This window comes from Halichoeres trimaculatus, unplaced genomic scaffold (assembly GCF_033239565.1).
Source record: "Halichoeres trimaculatus isolate MK-OKI-2021-1 unplaced genomic scaffold, fHalTri1.1 fHalTri1_scaffold_7, whole genome shotgun sequence".
Classification (NCBI taxonomy): Eukaryota; Metazoa; Chordata; class Actinopteri; order Labriformes; family Labridae; genus Halichoeres; species Halichoeres trimaculatus.
In genome coordinates this window covers 15180096-15201821 of record NW_027437185.1, presented here as the reverse complement: position 1 = coordinate 15201821, position 21726 = coordinate 15180096, and the positions used below count along the sequence as shown (strand labels likewise).

General features: G+C 39.1%; 3 protein-coding genes across 3 annotated transcripts; 1 reads left to right on the top strand and 2 right to left on the bottom strand.

Annotated features, from left to right (window-relative positions):
- Nucleotides 1–84: 84 nt before the first annotated feature.
- Nucleotides 85–5760, bottom strand: faf2 (Fas associated factor family member 2). The gene is made up of 11 exons (XM_074673529.1): nt 5629–5760; nt 4669–4737; nt 4418–4552; nt 4131–4207; nt 3896–4034; nt 3682–3767; nt 3410–3501; nt 2636–2813; nt 1785–1956; nt 1513–1656; nt 85–1293 (listed from the first exon to the last, which is right to left on the bottom strand). The coding sequence occupies exons 1-11, from the start codon at nt 5689–5691 to the stop codon at nt 1111–1113; spliced, it is 1338 nt and encodes a 445-aa protein (XP_074529630.1). The 5' UTR covers nt 5692–5760; the 3' UTR covers nt 85–1110.
- A 573-nt stretch (nt 5761–6333) lies between these two features.
- pin4 (protein (peptidylprolyl cis/trans isomerase) NIMA-interacting, 4 (parvulin)) lies at nt 6334–8293 on the bottom strand. Its single transcript, XM_074674462.1, has 4 exons — nt 8152–8293; nt 7867–7934; nt 7180–7299; nt 6334–6770 (listed from the first exon to the last, which is right to left on the bottom strand). The coding sequence occupies exons 1-4, from the start codon at nt 8177–8179 to the stop codon at nt 6612–6614; spliced, it is 375 nt and encodes a 124-aa protein (XP_074530563.1). The 5' UTR covers nt 8180–8293; the 3' UTR covers nt 6334–6611.
- Nucleotides 8294–9175: 882 nt separating this feature from the next.
- Nucleotides 9176–14220, top strand: nek12 (NIMA-related kinase 12). Its single transcript, XM_074673419.1, has 2 exons — nt 9176–10500; nt 11687–14220. The coding sequence occupies exons 1-2, from the start codon at nt 9315–9317 to the stop codon at nt 11896–11898; spliced, it is 1398 nt and encodes a 465-aa protein (XP_074529520.1). The 5' UTR covers nt 9176–9314; the 3' UTR covers nt 11899–14220.
- The last annotated feature ends 7506 nt before the right edge of the window (nt 14221–21726 follow it).

The following is a 21726-nucleotide window of genomic DNA, read 5'->3' as shown; positions in this document are numbered from 1 at the left end:
CATCCGAGAATATGCGTTTAAACCTTGAGGATCTCATGCAGTTTCAATAAACCCACATTTTTAAAATGTTTTTAATTTATATAGTTGGAAAATTACATCTTTACATCAGCCCATTTAGATGTTACAGGCAAAACAGGCATCTATGAGTAACCACAGGCACACTATGGGCAGACTCGCACTATACTAGATAAAGCCACATGTAAAAGCTGTGGCCTGTTAAATATTGTATTTTTAAACTTCATGAGGCAGTCTGCTTTACATAGTAACCAACCTGCATTTGGTCATTGTATGACACAGATGAGTCAAAACAAACAAACAAAAAAAAAAAAAGAGTAAGGTGTTGAAGGGATCTAAATATCTAACTTATGTACAGGTCATGGCTCATTTCAAACAGGGTTCCCATAAGTCAATGCAACCTACTCCCTTATAGAGAACATTTGCTCTTCACACCCGACAGTACCAGTCACAACAGAACCAAACCTGTGCTCGTCCATCACTGTGGGAGAGGTTTGTTTAAACTTTTGTGGTTGAATGGTTTTAAATTAAGACATATGGATGGAACGTCAAGTCTCTGACAAAAATAATCAAGGCATCCCGACCACGGAGGGAATCTAGACCTCTCTACGCTGCTTCCTCTTTGTATTAGTGAGTATTAACACAACCTGCCTACCTTAGAAGCCCTGACATAAGCATGTTTGGGATTTCTTTCTGGTTTTGCACCAAGCGTTGCTACTGTCAGGTGCATTTCAGTAGATGGTTAGTCCTTTGCTGCAACACTTACTGGTAAGGAAAGACAAGATTAAACTGGTAGCCAGTAAATATGATGGAGAACACACTTCTTTGTCTACATGGATAACAAAGGTGAGTTCAAGGGAGGACTTCAAGAAATATTTATTTGATAAAATTCAAGACTTTCCAGGTTATTGGGAACCCTGTAAACACAACCAAACAAGGACTGGATGCAGGGTGGTTAAATTTTTTCCAGGTTAGGATTTTAGCTCAAATAATCCTTTGTGCATAATGGCCATTTAACAGAAGGAGAAAAGTAAAAGAGGAGTGGGTGGGCATTGGAGGAAAATGTGTTTCCATGTAGAGGAGGTATGTCATCTTTTAATCGTCCGTAAGATCCTGAACAAAAAGGACCTCGGAGCGGCTAAGCCCCGCCTCTTTCAGTGTGGGTGGGTTGGGCTGTTCTTCAGTCGGAAGGCAGGGCAGGACTCGGCGAGGGAAGTTTGTGACTATCTGAAACTTCTCTGGAGATTCTTTCAGAGAGAAGAGGAAGTCGTATATTACCTGAGGAGGCAATAACATTCAAGTGAGTGTGGGACATAAACCCAAATGTTCATGTTCTGTGGATAGAGAGAATCAACGCTCATGGTGTTAATCTATTTCAATGGGTTTCAAAGAAACAGGGCTATACATGATCAGGTTTATATGTAAACCAGGTCTGAATCAAACCAAACATGTAGACTGGTTTATGAGGAAGAATGAATGATGAAAAGTGCTACTCACTGCCAGAGACTGCCCAAAGAGGAACCGTCTCTCTACTCGTGTATCATTGGGCAACTTAAACACTATTTTGACACTTTCAGGATCATCTGCAGGAGGCTCCGGGGGAAGACACTCTGACTTCCTCTCCTTCTCCTCTTCAAGGGTCTATAGTGGAAAAAATGACTTAATTCAAAAAGAAATGCTTTCTGAGAGTGGAGTCTCATTAGAAATTTTTGGATAGGGTCTGTGCGTTTCTCTTACATTAACAAAGTTTAAGGGACAGTGGGTCTCACCTGTCGTCTCCGCTCCTCAGCGAGAGCACTCTGTCGGACCTTCTCCTCCTCTTGCCTTTTCTGCTCCTGCTCCTCCCTCTTCTTTCGCTCCTTCTCTTGGTCGGCACGAAGGGAGGCGAGATAGGCTTCGTCCTGTTGCTGTCTTAGCACTTGAGTTTGGTTTCTCTCCTCCCTGAAACAAGCATTTGCCTTGCTCAACAAAGGAACTTGTCTGGTATGTAAGCAGAGTTTGGCATTCACAAAGAAACATTCAGTGTTTGGAGCTTAAGTCTAATGCATTCACATTTACTTAAGTACAGTGGTTTTAAGCCCTTCTTTCTAATGTAAATAATGACGCATGAAAATAATCAAGTGAGCATGGGATCAAAACTACCATCGTGTTGCTTTAATTTTTTTAAAGTTTTTCATCAATGCTTAACAAGATGCTGCAAATGATAGTGCTCTGTAGATACTGACTAACATCTGTGGTTTTATTTTCTTGTTACGTGTCTGGCTGGACACAGATGTCCTGTTTCTGCACTGACTTTTTTTCCGTCTGCTACTTAATGTACAGATATAGAGCAAACATAACATGATAGTTGCAGAAAGATGTATATAAAAAGAAAAATGTAACACTTATCTTGAAACAAACAGGGAAGAAAAACACCAAAAAGTGTCAATGCTGCAAGATAAACTTTCTTCAAATGTACAAACCAGTCACAGGAATTCAGTAAATAATTACGTCATCCTTCAGTTGTTACGTTCAGAGCTTCAGTCCTACCCTCATTCCTACCCTCATTCCCAAATATAAACACAAATGACTTTTTTTCCAGCTGTGTCAAACATCAGGTGTGTCATTTGGTTCTGCTCACCGTTCAAGGCGCTCTGACATTAGATGTGTTTGGTTGGCATCCATGATGAAGGTGAGCTGGTTGATGAGGTCCTCTGGCTGGATGAGACCCTCAAGTCGACCCACCACTGTCATCTTGCGGTCCTTGAGCATGATCATGGCCAGGAATGGGTAGGTGTTCTCCCGCAATGCTTGTGACACTGGAACGTATAAAAACATTGTACAGTCAGGTCTTAAAGACATAACATAACATTAATGACTTTTACCTTTTTAAATTTTTCAATGATTTAAAGTAACACATTTCACATAAAATACTTTAATAATAATAACAATAAAAAAGTTGTTTATAACTCCCTTTTTTAGAAATCTCAAAGTGCCTCAAGAAAGAAAAAAACTTTCTTAAAAAAGCACTAGCATAAGTTAAAAACCCCCTTAGCCTGGATTTAACGGTATTATAGGAATACAATGGTGTCATTGTGAGTCAACCAAATTCTTCCCAAACAGAGCTATTCAAGTCATCTGGTGATTTTTTTTTTAAATATCACAATATATATCGCAATATATCGCAACCCCTCCCCAAAAAATCGCAATGTCAGTTTTTTCCAATATTGTGCAGCCCTAGTTAAAAGCCTCTTTAGAAAGGAATTATCTGCTCAAAATCCTAATCTTTAAGTTTACCTCATCTCTATCTAACTCTGAATCAGATCAATATGTTAAAAAACAAACAATGTTCACAAAAAGAGGAATTTTAACGGCATAAATTAGTCATGGGTGGCATGACGTCACAATAGCATACCTCTGTAGCCTTCAGGCTTGCTGGTTGAGCATGCCCAGAAGAGCATCCGTGTGTTAAGGAAGGTTATGACCTCTTCTGTACATAACGTGGCGCTGAAAAGGGGAAATTTAAAAGCAAAGGACATTCATACTAGGAAATGCTTTTTATGTGCACACAGGTATAAACCATGTTATATCAGCTTTAACCAGTTACAGCATATTTGTCTTGATAAAAGATCAACTAGTATGGGCAGAAATAAACTTGCTGATGTAGTTGAGTATAAGGTACAATACCGGCAAAACTCATCTGTGTCTTGATGATCTTCCCCATGAAGGTACACTAATAAGAAGCGGAGCTCTCGTTTGGCATCATTCAGTGCCTACATTTAAGTCGAACAACAAAAACGACAACAACACAGCAAAGTCAATTTACTTCATCCTGAATGGACTTAAAGTGGAAAAATGTGTGTTGAGGAAGGTTGTGTTGTGGCTTAGAGTCTGAACTCACCTGGCTGTATGTTCCCTGGTAAAATACTGGGTGTGACCGACCATACTTCTCTTCAAAATTATGAATGAAAGACACAACATCCCCAACGGGGTCTGTCACACGACCACGAGGATCTGGCCTAATGAATCGCAGGGCAAACCTGGGAGAAAAACACATTGTTGGGCTCAGTGACTTTTCCTGCTGCTTCATATTTGATATCCAGTTTCTGCACAATTGAAGCAAGCGCACAACTTACCTGAATATGTCCAGAAGTGTGTAGTACGTAAATCTGAATGGTAGCATTATCAAGTAGTAACTCCATCCTAATAATCCCTAGAAACAAACAAGGCAGCCTGTTACTTTTCAAACTTCAGAAAAAACTACCTAAGGATTCACAATCTGCAAATCTACACACACAAACACAAATATACCAGGTTCAATTATAATGTGACACAAGAATTAGTTTGATTGAAAAAAAAACAGATCAAGCCAAGTATGCCTTGCATAGATATCTTTAAAATGTGACACACACAAAGAACATACCCTTGGTTGTGGCCTCGAGACGATGTAACTATATACTCTATGGTCTGCTGTATTGACCTGTAATGGTCTGGATGGTGGAGGGTTAAATACACTGGGCACTCCTTCTTGCTCGTTAAGTCTGTCTTGTACTGCAGCCTGAAACAAATCATTTGAGTCAATAATATTCAAGTAACCAATAGATCAAAAGGAAACATAAAATAACCTCCATAGCTAGTCAGCACAAAACCTGCTCAGCATGTTGTTGACTTTACCTCTATGTTCCAATTGTGCTGTTCTAATGTACGACGACATTGGTCCATGGACTCCAAACCAGTTAGGTCCTGTTGGACGTGAAATGAAAGTGAGACTACAGGCCTCCAAACGCAGTTAATCAGTAAGTCCAATCTGTATCATTTGTGTGGTGAGGTTTTATTGGATAGCTTCCATGCTACTAGTTTGCGTTGACACATTAAAAAATGACGTGACAGAAGTGAATCCTATGTTCGTTTGGTTAATACAACTGTTGCTAAGACTTTGCAATACAACATTACACTAAGCCAGTTGTTAGACAGCATCTAAACTCAAAATGAAACTCAGAACACACAGAAACATACTGTACACAAAGCAGGGTGGCGTTGAAAGTGAGCTAACACTAGCTAGCTTCACAAAAATGTGAAAGGACTGAAAGGCTCGAAAAGTGTCCAAAGTTCAGTGTATGAGCTTTATCGCAATAAAACATACATTTTTCTTCTTTCCATCATAAAAATAGTTATTTCGCTGGGACGTTGGGTGTCTGATCTACCATGGCTCTTGTACTGATGATAACTCAGCAACTGTTTGTCAGGGAGCGTCTGTTGAGAACAGACGTTAGCAGAGTTACCGTAAAGTCATGATCGATGTAATGAACGCAACACGAGTAATGATGGCCGGCCGATAGCTACTGTATAAAAGTCTGAGAGTGCTATACACCGAATGTTAGGCAGCACAAGCCCACCCGATAGCTTTAATATCCTGCTAACTTATTGGCTATCTGAGCTGGTGTTAGCTCTCTGTGCTAACGTTAGCTCAGTCTGACGGTTAGGGGGCTCGGGTAAGAGCTATCGAAGCTGACTGTAAAAAAGGGTTTAACATACATGTTTGCGCCTATTTCAACGGATTCGCTGTCAATAACAACCTACAACTCTATGTGGCTTTAATCGGACATTTGTTAGTGATGAATTTCGGCTGTCTACCTGAAATTGGAGGAGTTTTTCGGTCTGCGCCTGAGATAATTCTGGCTCCTCTGGCGCCGCCATCTTACCTCGCCAATCATCTAGCAAGGCGTAACAACGTCAACGGTCTTTTCCGAGTGCTGACTGTACTGTCACTACCTCTGCGGGTTACCGCCCCCTAGAGCCACGGATGTCAACAAATATCTGGTCCTGGCATCTGGCTCTTGTTACCCAAATTATATCGTTATGACTTTAGTTTAATGAACTGACCTCTCGCGTGATGCATAGGTGCATGAACACGCTAAGCACCCTGGCCAACCATTTCTGGATGGGTCCAAATCTTTACAACTTTTGGTTAGGACCATGGGAAATTTAGATCATGTACAACATACACTTGTATTATATATTTTTCCTCATTTAATTAGTTTTATTGTTTTTGAATACAGCCTAAACTGAGTGCACCATTTCATTGTATTTATAAAAGGCAATCTGTGTTTTCACATTGAGGCCTCATTTAAGTGGTATAATAAAAGCCCCTTATGGGACCAGCCATCAGAAATTTGTTTTTTATCTCTAAAATTCAGGAGAAAAAACATCAGCTTAGGAAAACATCTACTTCATTGTAACTCCGTGTGTATTTCTTTTAAACAAAGCAAATACTTATATTCTACCACATAATTTTTACAAACACACATACACAAATAAAAACATCTCGAAATACTTGGGTGAAAATATTTTATTCATAATATGGTTTTCATGAATTTAATTAAGCTGAAAAAGACACTGCAGTGAATTACATAAATGCTGAAGTAATATGTCAGAACACAACTATGTGATGAGTTGTAGGTAAAGCAGTGTGCATGTAAACCAAGCCAAATCTGACAGACTCATTGTTCTTGAACATTCCAGAATAAAAACCCAAATGATCAGTGAAACAGATAAAGAAAAAAAATATTTTCGAAATATTAGCATCTTCTTTGATTTGAATGTTTAACTGTCTATCATCACTTTTTCCCCTCTACCATAATGATGTGGTAGCCAAACTTTGTCTTGACAGGTGGGTCTGTGTATGCAGGTTTATCCATGGAACTGACAGGTAGGGCGAATGCAGCATCCTGGAAAGGTCCAACCATAGATCCCCGGGTCATCCACCCCAGATCTCCCTGTCAGGAACAAAACAGTAATGAAGACAAAAACTATAGAAGTGGAACAGGACCATGAACACAACTCAAAATGCTTATTTTCTAATGAAACACTTTCTAAGCAGAAGTAGGTTACAGATAAGGGGCTAAGTAAAAACCTTGTTGAAGCACTAAGTGTTCTGACAACTCAAATATTTATTCAAATATTTATTTATAAAGTGGAAAATTATCAGGGGAAGATGTATAGAGTTGTTAAAAAATTGGATATGTGCTATACTGCATCACCATAAAGTGACCCTGCTAAATAAATGTTGGTGTGTATTTCATGGATGTGAAATATCTCTGCAAGTATTGCACTATAAATAGAAAAATTCAGGCAGTTAAAAGGGATTGAAACAGATTATACATTATTTAAAGTGCATATTCTTACTCCTTGCCTCGCTTTGTCTTCACTGTACTGTGTAGCCACTTCACTAAATCGGACTCCAGACTTTAGTTTCTCCATAGCTTCCATGCATTTGCCATGTTTTTCACAGAGGATATGCCGAACCTGGGGGAAAACAAATACTAATCATCATTTCACAGCTACAAGTGGTTAGTATTAAACAAGTAGTCCTCTTAATCACTACTGAATAATAGAATGGGCCAAAAATGTGCCATAATAATAATAATTCATCAGCGTTTTCAGTTTATGATGTCTCAAAGCAACACATTTTCACTGTAGACAAACTCTTTCTGTTTTCTGTGATTCAAGCTTAGTGTGTATGTGGCCATGATGTCTTCAATGCAAATACATGCTTTATATAGCTGACTGACAGGGCTACATGTTCAATGGGAAGGAGGCAACAGTTGTCAGAGGTAAAAACGTCGATTGAAAACTCTCTAAAAAGAAGAACATGTAAAAAAAAAAAAAAAAAAAGCCCTTAAATGCTTACTGTAGTGACCATCAGTAAATAACCCTACTCCTCCTTAATGAACGAATCATTTTTCCTCTCACTCATTCAAAGTGGTGAAAAGAGACGTGGGCAGTGCTCGCTTGGTATAATTCCCCTGATATCGCTTGACATACAGCCTTATCTCTGTGGCGTAGTTTTCTTATAAGTGTTCATGCAGCTACCTTCACAGCAGTGCCTCCCTTCGGCGTTTTATCTTTCTTGTCAGCGTCTGCACTTCCTGAAGCCGCTCCTGCACGGCGACAAGGTCCATAACCATCACAGCAGATTATACAGATAAACACCGAGCAACATACAGTAATACTGAATCAAGCAATGTACTGATGTGAAAAATGAGGAAACCGATAGAGTGATTAGTGTAGTTTTGCTGCAGGTTCGTAAATGTGTCTGATTTAACACAAACACTTCTATACTCATAATCATCTGCAGATAACTGAAGGACCACTAACCTTTTCCACCCTTTCCCTTTGGTGGCATCTTAAAACACGTGAGTAAGAAAGTAGTAGAAAAGAAATCACAACAAGCTCAAACGTGCACTTCAGTGTTGTGGGTAGAATTCACCAAGTGCGCCTGCGCAAACGCCAGGATGTCTTCCTCGTGGACTAATTAAAGGGATACTAGAGCAAGTCAGTGGCCACACTGCTCTCTAGTGGTATACACCAGTGATTGCAGTTCCAAATCATACAGCTATACCACCTCTTGTCATAATTAAAAAGGGACACAGTGGCTAAGTATTTTTCGTTATAAAAGTAATTTACTTCCCAAAGCTTTTTTTCCCCTCAATTTTTTAAAAAGAACCATATTACCTGCTGAAATATCTTCTAATGCAATTGCTCATTCTATGTGCAATTTCTAGTTTATGTTTTCACTATAATGGGAAATAGCTCACTCATGTGCAACGGTTTTACAGTTGCAATTGTTTCACTCGCCCAATTGGGTAATGAAAAAGTTCACACATGTGTACATTCTACACACATGTACACATTCTGCACTTCACTTGGCCTTGACACTCGGTATTTTAGAATCCCACCTCGAAACCTTGTTCTATATTCACTTGCTTTCTTATTTGCGCGTTTCATCCGTCATTTAGTTTATTTGTATTTTTTATTTTTACTTCTGTAAGAGAATTATTTAAGGGTATCTTTTTTTATCTTAACCTATTTATAAATCCTAACTTATAAATCCATATGCCTTTACTCGGTTCTACAGTTTCATTTAGCAGACGTATTTTTTTTTTGTCTACATTTATGCTTCATGCTTGGTTACTGATTCAATCAAGGCCGGTCGATAATCCATTTTATGTTTTATTTGTTTGTTTGACATTGGTTCCTACTACTGATTTTTCTTTTTTCCCTCAAACTGTCTCTCTATACCCCCCTCCTCACCACACACAAAGCCGCTACCTTTTTAAATTTTGCGTCTGGTCCATTGCGTCACCTAAGTGGTTACCGGCTCTGGTTACCACGGGAAACACAAAAGCCGTAACGTACGTTGACAGGTGTCGTGTGTCGGAGTGCTGAGTCGACGTTGACGCAGTCTTAGCTTTGCCATTAAGACAACAAAAACAGAACAGAACACCTTTCTTTGTTTGGACTTGGTCCAGGATCGAGACATGGAGAAGTATGAGCAGGTGTTGTGTTTGGGCAGAGGAGGAGGAGGGGACGTATTTCTCATGAGGCACGTACAGCTAAAGAGCTTGCACGCGGTAAAAAGGATCAAAATAGATGAAAAGAGGGCTGCAAAAACTCAAAGGACAATTCTTCAAGAAGCTGAAATCATCGGAAGCCTGAGGAACCCTCACATAGTCACATGCAGCGATTTTTTTGTGAGTGATGGATTTATCTGTATTGTGATGAACTACTGTGATGGTGGGACTTTAGATGACAAAATCAAAGAAAGAAAAACCAAGGAGTTTTTCACAGAGGAAACTGTGATGGGCTGGTTTGTGCAAGTTGCTGCAGCCGTGAAATTTATCCACACGGCCAAAATACTGCACAGGGATATTAAAACTTCTAATGTACTGCTAACAAAGCAAGGCAAAGTGATGCTCGGGGACTTTGGGATTTCCAAAGTGATGACCAATACGGCCGATATGGCCTCCACATGTGTTGGCACACCCAGCTACCTGAGTCCAGAGCTCTGCAGGGATGTCCCTTACAGCTCCAAGGCTGATATCTGGGCTCTGGGCTGTCTGTTGTATGAGATCTGTGCTCTCAGGCCTCCGTTTACAGCCTCAAACCTGCTGAGTCTGTTCTACAAGATCACTACAGGAGAGTATGATCCTCTGGCTGACGTCTACTCTGATGACATCATCTGTTTGATCCAGAAAATGCTCCAGCTCAACCCTGACCTCAGGCCGAGTGCTGCTTGTATCCTCAGCAGTGCCTGCGTGCAAGCTCACCTCCAGGCTATTAAACACACTCAGAGTGACTTTGTTCACAGTAATACAGCTCAAGAAGAGAGCAGTGACATAGAGAGTGGACACACAGACACAGACTTTGAGGCCTCTTTATGGGAAGGCAGAGAGAATAGTATGGTGGCCAGCAGTGATGTGGAGTGGGAGGATGAAGAGAAGGAAGGGCCGGACAATAAGGAAGAGCATGAGGAGGAAGACAAGGAGTTGAAAGAGGAAATGGGCAAAGAGGAGGAGGAAGACCGAGATTCTTTGTGTGATGGAGAAGACCAAAGCGACTATAACTATCCTGAAGACTTTGATGAAGATGACAGCATGTCTTCTTCTGAAGAGCACAGTAAATATTCAGGGTCTCCAGTGAGGAGAGATTCAGCTCATTCTCTTGGTAATGCTTAATCGTGAAGACAAACATTTCATTACTTATGACTAGTCATTAAAGCTAGAAGCTGGTTGGCAGCTGTAGTACAGGAATGATTGTACTTGGAATTATTTAGCATGGCCAAAAGCCTCACATGGCAATACTTGAGTGAAATATAACACAAAACGCTGACTTTGGTTACTTTATCAGCTAAATCTGAGTGGCCCAGTAGAAGCGTTTTACTGATAGAGTAATCAGTCAGAAAGTAGCTGGTGGCCGGAAGATGTCAGACAATTTGCAAAAGCCACAATGAGAATGCAAAAGCAATAACACAAAAATGCAAAAGCCACAACATAACGGAAGTCAAAAGAGTTCAAGTTATCCCTGCGGACACAGAAATGTTACAAAATTAAGTAAAACATTGTTTTCTTTCTTAACTTCAGCTATGATAAATGAAGCTATAATGTGAAGACATCACTTATTCTTAAAGGCTAAATGTAAGATGACACATCACGGGTAAACATCATAAAAATACAAGAACCACAAAGAATACCACAAGTTGAAAGCTATATTTGTCATCAGATGATGTTGAAAAAGAAAGCGTTTTACTTACTGTCACACTTTTTTTTTGTATTAACACTGGGATAACTGTCTTTTAGGAAACATCTACCTCATAGTTGACCTAAACTTGACCTTTTTCAACTTGTGTTGTGTCTGTACTTATATTGTGTCATAGCATTGGCCTTTGTGTTTTGTGACGTAAGACTGCACCATATGTTTGTCAAGTTTGGTCAGGAGTTAGAGGTCAAAGGTTGAGTTTGGGGTTAAAAAAAAGCCGCCACTCTGGCTACGTTTATGCACTGTTGCATACATCTGTTGTATTTGTGACAGGATGGAGCAAAATTAACAACGCTTGGTTAAGGTTGTATTGACTCGTGAAGGAAAAACGTAACCTCTTTGTTTATTCTGATTAGAATTAATACACAAGAAGTCATACACATGTCAATAAGTGTAAATCCTCAAACATGCTTGTTCTTCAATTTCTCTGAAATACTTTTTCTCACATTATCTCAGATTGTAGGCCATGCATTTGTTAAAAGTTGCAACTATGAATGTAAGACTCAAGATATGTGTGTATGTACATGTAGTACATCTTTGATTGTGGATTGATAAAGAAAACTTCTTATATGTCTTTATTTCTGTTCATTTACAGAGCTATCAGACACTGCTGAAGTCTCAGATCAGTTTGAGTATCCAGATGACTTTGAGGATTCTGACTTGGAGGAAGAAGTCGAAGACGAGGAAGCTGTAGCTCACACCCCAACTCTTGAGCCGCCACATGATGATGTGCCTGATGACAAGTTTGTGCTCTGTGATGCTGAGGCACTGACCATCTCACTAAAAGCAATAAAGGAAAAGGGCTAAAAATGCAATTATAAAAAGCCTAACTATCTGCCACAATGGGAAATAAATAGCAGCTAGAACAGAAAAGTATTCACCCAGTGCCTTGTTTGTTTTATAGCACTGCTTCCTAAAGAGGCTCCAGGCATTTGTAATGACAGCTCTGACATGTCAAATGTCAAATCATGAATTTAAAAGCAATGCAAAGCAGGTGTCAGATGTTTTATTGTACTAACATGTTTCTTTTATATATCTATTAGACATTCTGATTAATAATTCTGTATGTATCTCAACTTTCTATTTCACTGTATGCCATACAGCCACACACTTATCATGGTTGATCTTTTCCTCAAAACGAGATAACAATGTGCCTCCAACTGAGCACACAAATACAGTATGTGGTGCATGCAGCTTGCAAAGATGTGATAACACTTAACCCACCGAAAATTAAAATCAAAACAAATACAAACACAGTTGTCTTAACGATTGTTACTGTCAAGGAAAATTTGTCAGTTGAGCAATTTTGGCACACTTGTGGGGCTAGACGGGGTTTTGTTTATGAGTGCAGAAACTGAAAGAGACAATTTAGGATGACTTTGCAAAACTTATCAAGACATGTGAGCTGAAAAAGGGCATCAAAGATAGACATCCTGACCTTAACAGAGAGAAGAATCAAAAATAAAAGGATGGTTACTCTTCTATACATCAGAGGGCTAACAGAAAGCATACAAATAAAAATGAAAAAGCACTTAATAAGCAATCTGAGAGTCTTCATTTAATGTTTTTAGTATTATTTTAAACAGTAGAAAGCTGTAATGAAAGCTTCTTTCCCAACTTACCATTATTGGTGTGCGCAACTAATATCTAGCTGGGTACGCTCCAACTAGTTAACTAGTGCAGGAAACTGACCGTCGATATCAAGGATATGAAATAAATACTTAAATGTCTTTCTATTTCAGCCATTTATGAATCCCCGCACACACTGAAGTTACTGAGAGTTACTTTTATTTATATTCTGTTATATTGGTGGCATCCTAACATCAGCCCCCTAAACCGCTAAAAGCACCAACTTCTTCCTGACAAAGGGCTTACACTGTCAAATGTGTACTCTTGTAGAGGTATTGTGGCCTTGTTCAATACAAGTACCATCAAGCTAACAGGGGCTAAACCAAAAGAAATTTAAAAATCAAGACTGAAAGCAATAGATTATAGGTGGCATTTTGAATACAGTTTGTTTTGTAGCATATAAAGACTACATTATAGCCCAGCTATTGCACTCCAGGATTTCCTGAAGTGGGTCAGTGGAGCAGACTTAACTGGAATCATGATTTTTCCTTTACCTCAAGTTTTAAATTCACTGATGACGGAGTAAAATGTGCCACACTCACGGTTAAGTGGCGTGTCAACGGAAAAGTTAGAATTACATTTTATCAACACACGATCTAGCATGAGTTGTCGAAACTTTCTGATCACCACAGTCAGCAGTCTCAGATTCACCCACTTACAAGCAACACACAAACAGATGAAACAGGCAAAGATGCACTCAGATGTTTCCATTATTTGCATATCACAGCAGAGGTAACTTATGTGAACGCTGATTCAAAAACCAGTGAAGTGTTTTTCATATGACTAGAAACTAACCAAACATTAACCAGTATCAGTAATCTCAAGTCACTGATCAAAGATAACCAACACTATTTCTGTATTTGTGATTTTCAGGAGCAGACACCTCTACTTAGCCTAACATGGATGAGGCTTTAATCAGACCTTTATAAATGGAAGCTGCCTGGACAGGTCACCATTACAGCATCAGTGCTCTTTATCTTTGTTCTTATTGAACTTTGTCACTGACACTCTGAGCTTTGTGAGGACACTTTTTAGACTTCAAGAAATATTTGTTAACCCTGCATGATTGCAGCAAGAAACAGCCTTTTTGTAGACTTCTAGGAAGTTTGGGTAAGGTTACAGATGGTTTCATTCTCTCTCTCATGCAAAGATTCCCCTGCGGTGAGCAAAAGATCAGAAATGTTCCCCTTCGTCCTCCACAAACTGACACCTTCGCACTCATCTATCTCTTCAGCCACTGATGGTGTTAAAGACAAAGGAACCACACCGTCTTCCATGATGACAGAAAAAAATGCTGCAACCACTTCCCCACTGTTCAGCAAAAGCCATGAAGTTGCAGCTCCACAAAAAATCTAAAGGTATAGACATTTGGGAAAAAACCTTCAGCAGCTTTTAAGTAATGGAATTTTTTTCTTTAGGGCTTCCATACTGTGTAATGGCTTTATTCACCACATCAGTACCACAAAGAGTCTGTGTGGATTAGAGAAAGTATTATGACTTATTCACGGTTTTTAACTCTAAGACTTATAATGAGTCTAAACAGCTTTTAGCATCCTCTCTGTTGTTACTGCTAGCAAAACGTGTCTTTCTGATACTGTTAGTTGTTGTCTTATGCTAGCCTGGATAATGAGCTATCAGTGAAACTGTTGAAAGCTTAACAATAGCAAATTGTTGGGCTTTTTTTAAATCTATGACTGAGCCTGAGCCATGGCAGCAGAGCATTAAAACAGTGATGGAGCTGTGCACTGTTTTTGTATTGTATATTTTGGAGCTTTCACCATGTGTGCCAAAAACTTGACGGTTATTATGCCACTAGGCAAAACATAACAGCACAAGGGAAAGTCGTGTTTCGGTAAACTTACTACACTTTGGAATATTTTTTTTCTTTAATTAAATTGAATGAAACTTCAGTTTCTGTTAGACTGAGAACCACTCCTAAAGTTGCAGGAGGAAGGAAATGTACCTTAATTTCATTTGCCTTTTTAAATAGACCAAAGCTGATGCAAGCCCTTTTAAGTTTCAGTCATCCTCATTTTTTTAGTTCACTTCCAGGAATTATATAGATCCCACTTCAAACAGATAGACACGGTACTGAAAGAATCACAGACTTTTTGGGTCTTTCAATATTTATTTTGTGTCTCTTTGAAGAAGAAAGTAGTTTAGAATGGTTTCTAAATCTTGCATATTTTTATTACCATGGCCCCATGGTTGTTAATTATTTGATATGTAACTGAATAAATAACCATTAATTAGATTATTGTATTTACTTCATATCTGCACAATGATAAAGCCAATCCCAAACTTTCAGGAAATCCAGAATGACTCAGCAGTCTTTAATAGCATGCAACCAGCTTTCTTCCAACATAACCTCTCTTTGTTGAAAGCAGACATCACTGGTGCTTTTCTTCAGGATTCATGCTCCAAACACATCTGTAAGTGTCAATCCAGAAGTGTCAGAAAAGGCATCTAAAACGACTTCCCACAACACATTTCTTTGGTCAGATTCAGAAATTCAGTGAGATACTCAGCAGATACAAAACTGAGACATTACTTGACTGTTTTTCATCATTCTTTCCTTCATTATCTTCACTCTTTTCTTGTCAGTCTCTGCATAGATATAAGAGCACATTTTTCAAGTAAAACTGATGTTATCTTTTGTTTTTCTGAGACAGCAGGCTTTTATCAAGTCTTCAGGTTTGACTATGAACACTTTGAACCTCAGAGTGTAAAAGTATAAAAAGTGTTTGAAGCAGTTATATCACGTGTGTTGTTATAGGGTTTCAGTTTATGAGGTTTTGACCACTTTTTGTGAAATGTTTCATGGGTGTTAAGCTTGCAATAAGGAACTGGACAGCTAATGCTATCCTTTTTTACAGGTTTTTATTAATTCATTTTATATCATTATTATTATTATATTTTAAAGTACAATATATTATTAGTATTACTTATTAAAGTGTCTACATTGAAGTTAAATGTTTTATTACTCCAGATTGTAGGGATTTACGACCCATGTATCTTCTTATGGATCTTGAAACTGTATGCAGAGTAAGGGAAAGTTGAACTTCACAGGCTTTTCTTCCTCTACCCCAGGGCCCTGCAGCCTTTCCTATCAAAGGAGTCATTTTGCTTCATCTCACTTGGATTAGGGTTATAGTGTGTTAGGTCTGGGTTTGGGTAAGACGTTTTTGGGTTAAGGTTAAAAAAAAAATGGATTTTGGATTAGTTAAGATTGGGCTTGGGGTTAGTGTGTTTTAGGGTTACGTTATTTAAGGTTAGGCTTAGGGTTGGTGCTTTTTAGGGTAAGGGTTAGTTGAGGTAAGGGTTAGTGTTAGTGTGTTTTAGGATTAGGGTCAGTGAAGATTAGGGTCAATTAAGGCTCAGGTTAGTTAGGGTTAGGGTTTGGGTTAGTGTGTTCAAATGTACGGTTAGGGTTATTCTATTTAGTGTCAAGGGTTAGGTTAAGTTTAGGGTTTGTGTGTTTTTAGGACGCAGTCACACTGGCCACCCAAACCGTGCCGTGCTTAAGCACGCCGTTCCCCTGCTGGAGAGTACGGCCAGCGGTCACACTACACCAATATAAACCAGACTTTAGCGGGTATCACACACGCGCATGGCCCACCTACATCATCGTGAAGCGTCTGTTTACATTAGGGGGATCTCATCAGTCAGCACAATGAGACACAGAGAGCACTGCTACAACTTAAGGGACTTTTTGACTTATGGTAAGTCGTTTTGGTCAGACACAGGCCTCTAAACACCCCCGCTTTGTTTAAAATGATTGTCAAGAGGTGCGCCCGCAGCAGTCATACATCGTGGATCACACGCGTTGTCCGCGTGCTTGTGCTAGTGCATGAAGTAAACCGTGCTGAAGCCCACCTCTCCAAAGTGTGCCAAAGCAGAGAAGTGAACCGTGCCCAAGTACGGTACCACTGTCACCGTGTCCTTGGTGTTAGAGTTGGTGAAGTTTAGGGTTAGTTAGAGTTATGGTTGGTGTGTTTAAAGTAAAGGTTATCATGATTTTGTTTATTGTCAAGGCATCATTAATACCCCCTGTTAGAAAAGTCAAATTTCTTTATATCACTAATATTTATTCAAAGCTACAGGGAGCAACTGTAATGGAGCCAAAGAGCCACATGAGGCTTCAGTGCCAGGGGTTGCAGACCCCTGCTCTAGTCCCCTCCTGAACACGTACTTTATCACAATGTGCAACTTTTTTAAGTATACTGTCTGTTTTATGCCTGTGCGTAGCTGTGAGACAATTAAAATCAAATTAAATAAAGACAAAGTTTCTAGTATCAAAGGTTTTTTTTCTTTACCTTTTTCTGAATTTTGAGCTATGATTTTGCAGAAGCCTTGGAAATTAAACCAATATACCGTAGTAAGAATGATAATAACTTTAGTAGCACTGCACTTTTCAAAGAAAAGAAAAAAAAAAAAAAACTTCACAATGGATAATAAAAGCAGACATAGAAGGAACACACACAGTAAAAGCAATGGCAATGTAACAAAATATAAGCATTAAAAAAAGAAACTTAAAGTACAGAATACAGTATGTTGATAAAAAAGGGTAAATATATTTTCCACTGTTATAAAGAATAGAATTAAAGACCAGGCTTTATTAAGATTAAAAGACATATAAAAAATCTCCCCAGTAGGATGTATTTGAATAAGTACCACTGAAGGAGGATTTGGGGTGAGATCACTCTTGCATGTGTTAACAAGTGAAAGAGTGACATCATGAGAAGTACCGACATGCCATCACTGACCGCTGTCTGTGGGGAATCTCCACAGTCTCCCTCCCCCCACTCACTGTCTCACAAACTGGAGCAAAAAAGTATATAAATAAACAAGGTGTCACCACTGAGTCAGAGGTACTATCAACTCCTGGACCTGAATATAACAGAAACCACAGTCACACCACCCACAGCTAATAATCACACTGTTGACTGAAGGCTGATTTCAAACATTTTTACAGTGGACAGAAACTAAGATATTTGGGAAATTTCAGCAGTGATGAAAGGAGGAAACAAAAAAGAGAAGGGATGCCAATTTAAGTTACTTAGCTCTTCATTTGAGACTTCCTCATACTTAAAAGAAACTTGACATGTTGTGCTCTCATTCAACTTTTCTCTTGTCAAAATTTTCCACAAGGTTATTTTTCAGAAGATGCTCACAAGTTGTGCTAAATATAGGATATTTGCAGTGAGACCGCACAGGGTGTCATCATTTCCTTTACTTTTGACGGCTAAGGGTGAATAAGAGTTTGAATGATGCAAATTTCAAAGGAATGTGGACATCTTATGAGGTAGCTTAAGAAGACATATGGATGGCTGTGCATGCTCTCTTACTTAAAATGTTCAAAAAAAAACTTTCACCACACCAACTTCAAGTTCACAAAATAGAGCAATCTGTGCCTGAATAGTACGGAACAGATCCTCTCTGAACTAAGTTGGATAAACTAGAGAAGAGCTGGGAAGAAAAGATGAAGCCCACTTTTCACTCTGATAAGTCTTTGACTAAATGACTGTAAAAACATTATAACAAAAAGGGAGCAAACAGTGCATCATACTTCCTCTGTTGGTTTCTGATATTTTTTGTTGAATTATTTGAAGGTCTCCGCTATTTGCATTCTTAGTTCCTCAATATTGAGCTTTATGTGTGTGCTCTGTAAAGAACAATAAGAGAGCAGAAAAGAGTTTATCTCAGACTTTAAATCTTGTTGAGATTGTGTTACAGAAGGCAGGGATTGGCGTCTACTTCCGACAGAGCTTTTGGGACTTTGGTTTATAATTTCATTTTTTTTTTAATCATTCCTAAGAAGATTTTAAAAACCATCCAGCTTATGCAAATGTTAAAAAAAAATCATAAATTTAGGATCAATGAACCACCTTTTTTGCCGTGTAGGTGTCAGAAGATGACATCAGGGACTTCCTGTAGCTTACTGACTTCTGTGTATAAAAATGGGCCGATGCAGATCACACCACTACTCAGGCTTAAAAAAACACAGAGAAGCTGTGAAGAAAGAGAGACGCACACAACACTGCAGAATGCTGAAGTGTGTTTTTGCCCTTGTTGCCCTGTTGCATCTCTGTGCAGGTCTTAAGCTAAACATATCCCTGAACAACGAGATTAAAGACAGACTGGTGGAACTGGAGAAGCTCCATGAAGACAACAAACTCAATCTTACATCGGTAAGTATACCTCACTGTCACTATTACACTTTATGTTATGTAACACTAGCTTCACATGATTGCATTATTGTTTGTGTGAAACTGGATATATCACTGAAATACACCTTTGTTACCCTTCTTGTAGGACATGGTGCTTTTTCCAACACCACTTATGTACAGAAATGCTGTAAGTATCGTGTTTTCTTTTTTCTTTTTTTTAAACGTGCCAACAGAAAAGATCCATAACCATGGCTTACACAGAGCTCAGTTTAAGTTCCAGCATCCTGACCGGTTACTGTAATTTTCTCCAGGCCTCCTGTGTTGGTGTCTTTGCCAGGGAGTTGAATTCTCTTCTCCACAATGCGACGGTACACGCAGATGGCGAACACACTCTAAGAGAACTGAAGAGAAATCTTGAGGCTCTAAAACCACACCCAGAGGTATGCCAGTAAATGAATGGCTGGGATTTATTCTCCCTCACGCACGTAAAAGTAGATATCTTCAGAATGAGACACAATCCTGATCCCTCTCTGTTCCTTTTTCTGCAGAATGACAAGAAATGTCCGATGAAGGCAAAGGAGAAAAGTCTGACTCCTTTAAAGCCGTACACAAACTTCATCAGGAAACTTAACTCAAAGAAAAGATGAAGACTTACCCAGTGTTTTGGGTTCAGTTATTTGATTTCTTACACAGGGCAGCTTCAGTTGTTGATGATTAATTTTATTTTAGGTGTCTCTCCAAAATTTTAAAAGACAGATAAAGACCAGTGAATGTACTTGATATTTATTTTCTACACAACTTTGATATCCAGTATTTTTCTAGATCAAAACACAAGTATGTATGAGTGTTATTTAAAGATTATTTATTGAAAATATATTTATTTGTTTATTTATGCTGATATTTTATATGATGTTTTAGCTGACTGAAAATTACAAAGTGATGTTTGGAGTGTGAAAATATTGTTTCTGCTCTGACTGTGCTGCTGTTAAAAATAAACATACTACTTCTACATTTGCTCTCGCTGTCTATTAATGTAAGTTTTTTAAAATCCAAATTTTTGCACATTACCTTATCTTAGTTGACCTTCTCCGTGTCAAAGTGAAAAAATAGCAGCAAAGTTAGTTAGAAGTTTAAGTTAAATAAAAGAGATAATTTTATGATCAAAAAGAAGAAACTTACCACACAAACACGCCCAAAGAGTTAAAATGAAAATTAAGACACACTGCACTGTGCTCTGTTCTGTAGGAGGAGTGTGATAAAGGTTGTTTTACAGCGAAAGCTAGGAGTAAAAGAGATTCAGAGTGAAAGAGAGCTGAAGTGAAGTGCTGTCTCTTATCTCTTCTACCCATCAGCACTGCTGTAAGTTTTGACATGTCTTCAAAAACATCCATGGGCTAAATGAACCTGCAGAGATGTGCACTGGTGATAAATGTGCACTCTCACAATGCGCACACACACACACACACACACACACACACACACACACACACACACACACACACACACACACACACACACACACACACACACACACACACACACACACACACGTGAACAGCAGCAGAAAACAGAGGACTGGCATTTTCTAACACAATGCTGCCTGAATCAGCTTGTTCTTGCAGTAAGCCGTTTTACTTACCATGCTGGTGTGTTTTGTGGGTGGCTGGTTTACTGTCAGACAACATCACACAGCAAACGCTCTGGAGATTTGTCCAGACTTGAGTAGCTACACCAGAAATGTTAGAGAGTTTTAAGACATATTAGCTCAAACAGTCATGAGAGCAGACAGATAAGTGTGGCAGTTTCCCTTTTCTCACTCATGCTCTTAGTCACATCAGAGTGTCTGTGGACAGAAAGATGTGCAATGACTCATTATATATTTAGAGAGGTGAGATTGAGAGAAATCAGGGGTTTTGAGGAAAAGGTGGGTGTATTTGGAGCCTCTGAGCTGAATGGGACTGACTCAAAGCAGCAGATGCAGCTTTGAACACAGACGACCGGCAGAGCAGGTAGTAGGTGGAGACACAATGCACCTCTGCCTGTCCAACTAACATGGATTTACCTATGACCTTTGAACTCTTAACCCTGACCTCTTAATGTTCTTGAAGCCTGGCAGCACTCAGGCTTTAGCTCAAAAATGATGAAGTCTTAATTTTTGTCTTTATCCATTCATTTCTGAATAGAAGTTTTGTTGCCTAAAGAAAGCGTCTTTGATTTTAGAAACAATGTAAATCTGATAAAGGTTTCCTGGAAGTAATCGAATAGAATCGAATAGAATAGAAAATACTTTTTTTATCCTTAAAGGGAAATTCAGGAGTCACAGCAGCAGTCAAGAAAACAGAAGTAAGAAAGTGTATAAAAAGTGCGAAAAGGTCCATAAGAAAATAGATGATGACAGCTTGTCCATCATTGTCCAGTTCAGCCAGCCTCCACCTCCACAGGGTCCAGTACTGAGCTTCTTCAGTCATGCTCCATCTCTGTCTCCTGGATCCTGTCTGCTCACAGCAGGTGAAGCTCTTCCAATGTGGCATTCATGTCTAGTGTTAGCTTCGTTAGTCACGTCTGTGAATAGCATGATGCTACTCTGCCCTCTGGTATTCCCTCTGTTGCTGGGTTAGCACAGCTAACTCATCCATCTCATTGGAGATAGATCCCACATTCCCAAAAACGATAAATGGAAGGACAGGTCAGTGTCGTCACTTCTTAGCTCACACCTGGGAACCAGCATGTGGTCCTCACCTCCTTCTCCTCACCTTGTGGGAAGACATCAGGCCTTGCACCAGTTACCAGTGACATGCTAAAGGCTGCTAACAGCTGAGTTCATATGTAAACAATG

Bases quoted from the DNA above. Each gene is read 5' to 3' on its own strand.
- pin4 (XM_074674462.1), bottom strand. From the start codon at position 8,179: ATGCCACCAAAGGGAAAGGGTGGAAAAG. The intron at 7,300-7,866 runs GTAGCTGCATGA...GTTTTCCCCCAG, and splicing joins AGGGAGGCACTGCTGTGAAG to GTTCGGCATATCCTCTGTGA. The intron at 6,771-7,179 runs GTAAGAATATGC...TGTTCCTGACAG, and splicing joins AAGACAAAGCGAGGCAAGGA to GGAGATCTGGGGTGGATGAC.
- faf2 (XM_074673529.1), bottom strand. From the start codon at position 5,691: ATGGCGGCGCCAGAGGAGCCAGAATTATCTCAGGCGCAGACCGAAAAA. The intron at 1,957-2,635 runs GTGAGCAGAACC...TGCTTGTTTCAG, and splicing joins ATGTCAGAGCGCCTTGAACG to GGAGGAGAGAAACCAAACTC. The intron at 1,657-1,784 runs GTGAGACCCACT...TTTCCACTATAG, and splicing joins CTGAGGAGCGGAGACGACAG to ACCCTTGAAGAGGAGAAGGA.
- nek12 (XM_074673419.1), top strand. From the start codon at position 9,315: ATGGAGAAGTATGAGCAGGTGTTGTGTTTGGGCAGAGGAGGAGGAGGG. The intron at 10,501-11,686 runs GTAATGCTTAAT...GTTCATTTACAG, and splicing joins AGATTCAGCTCATTCTCTTG to AGCTATCAGACACTGCTGAA.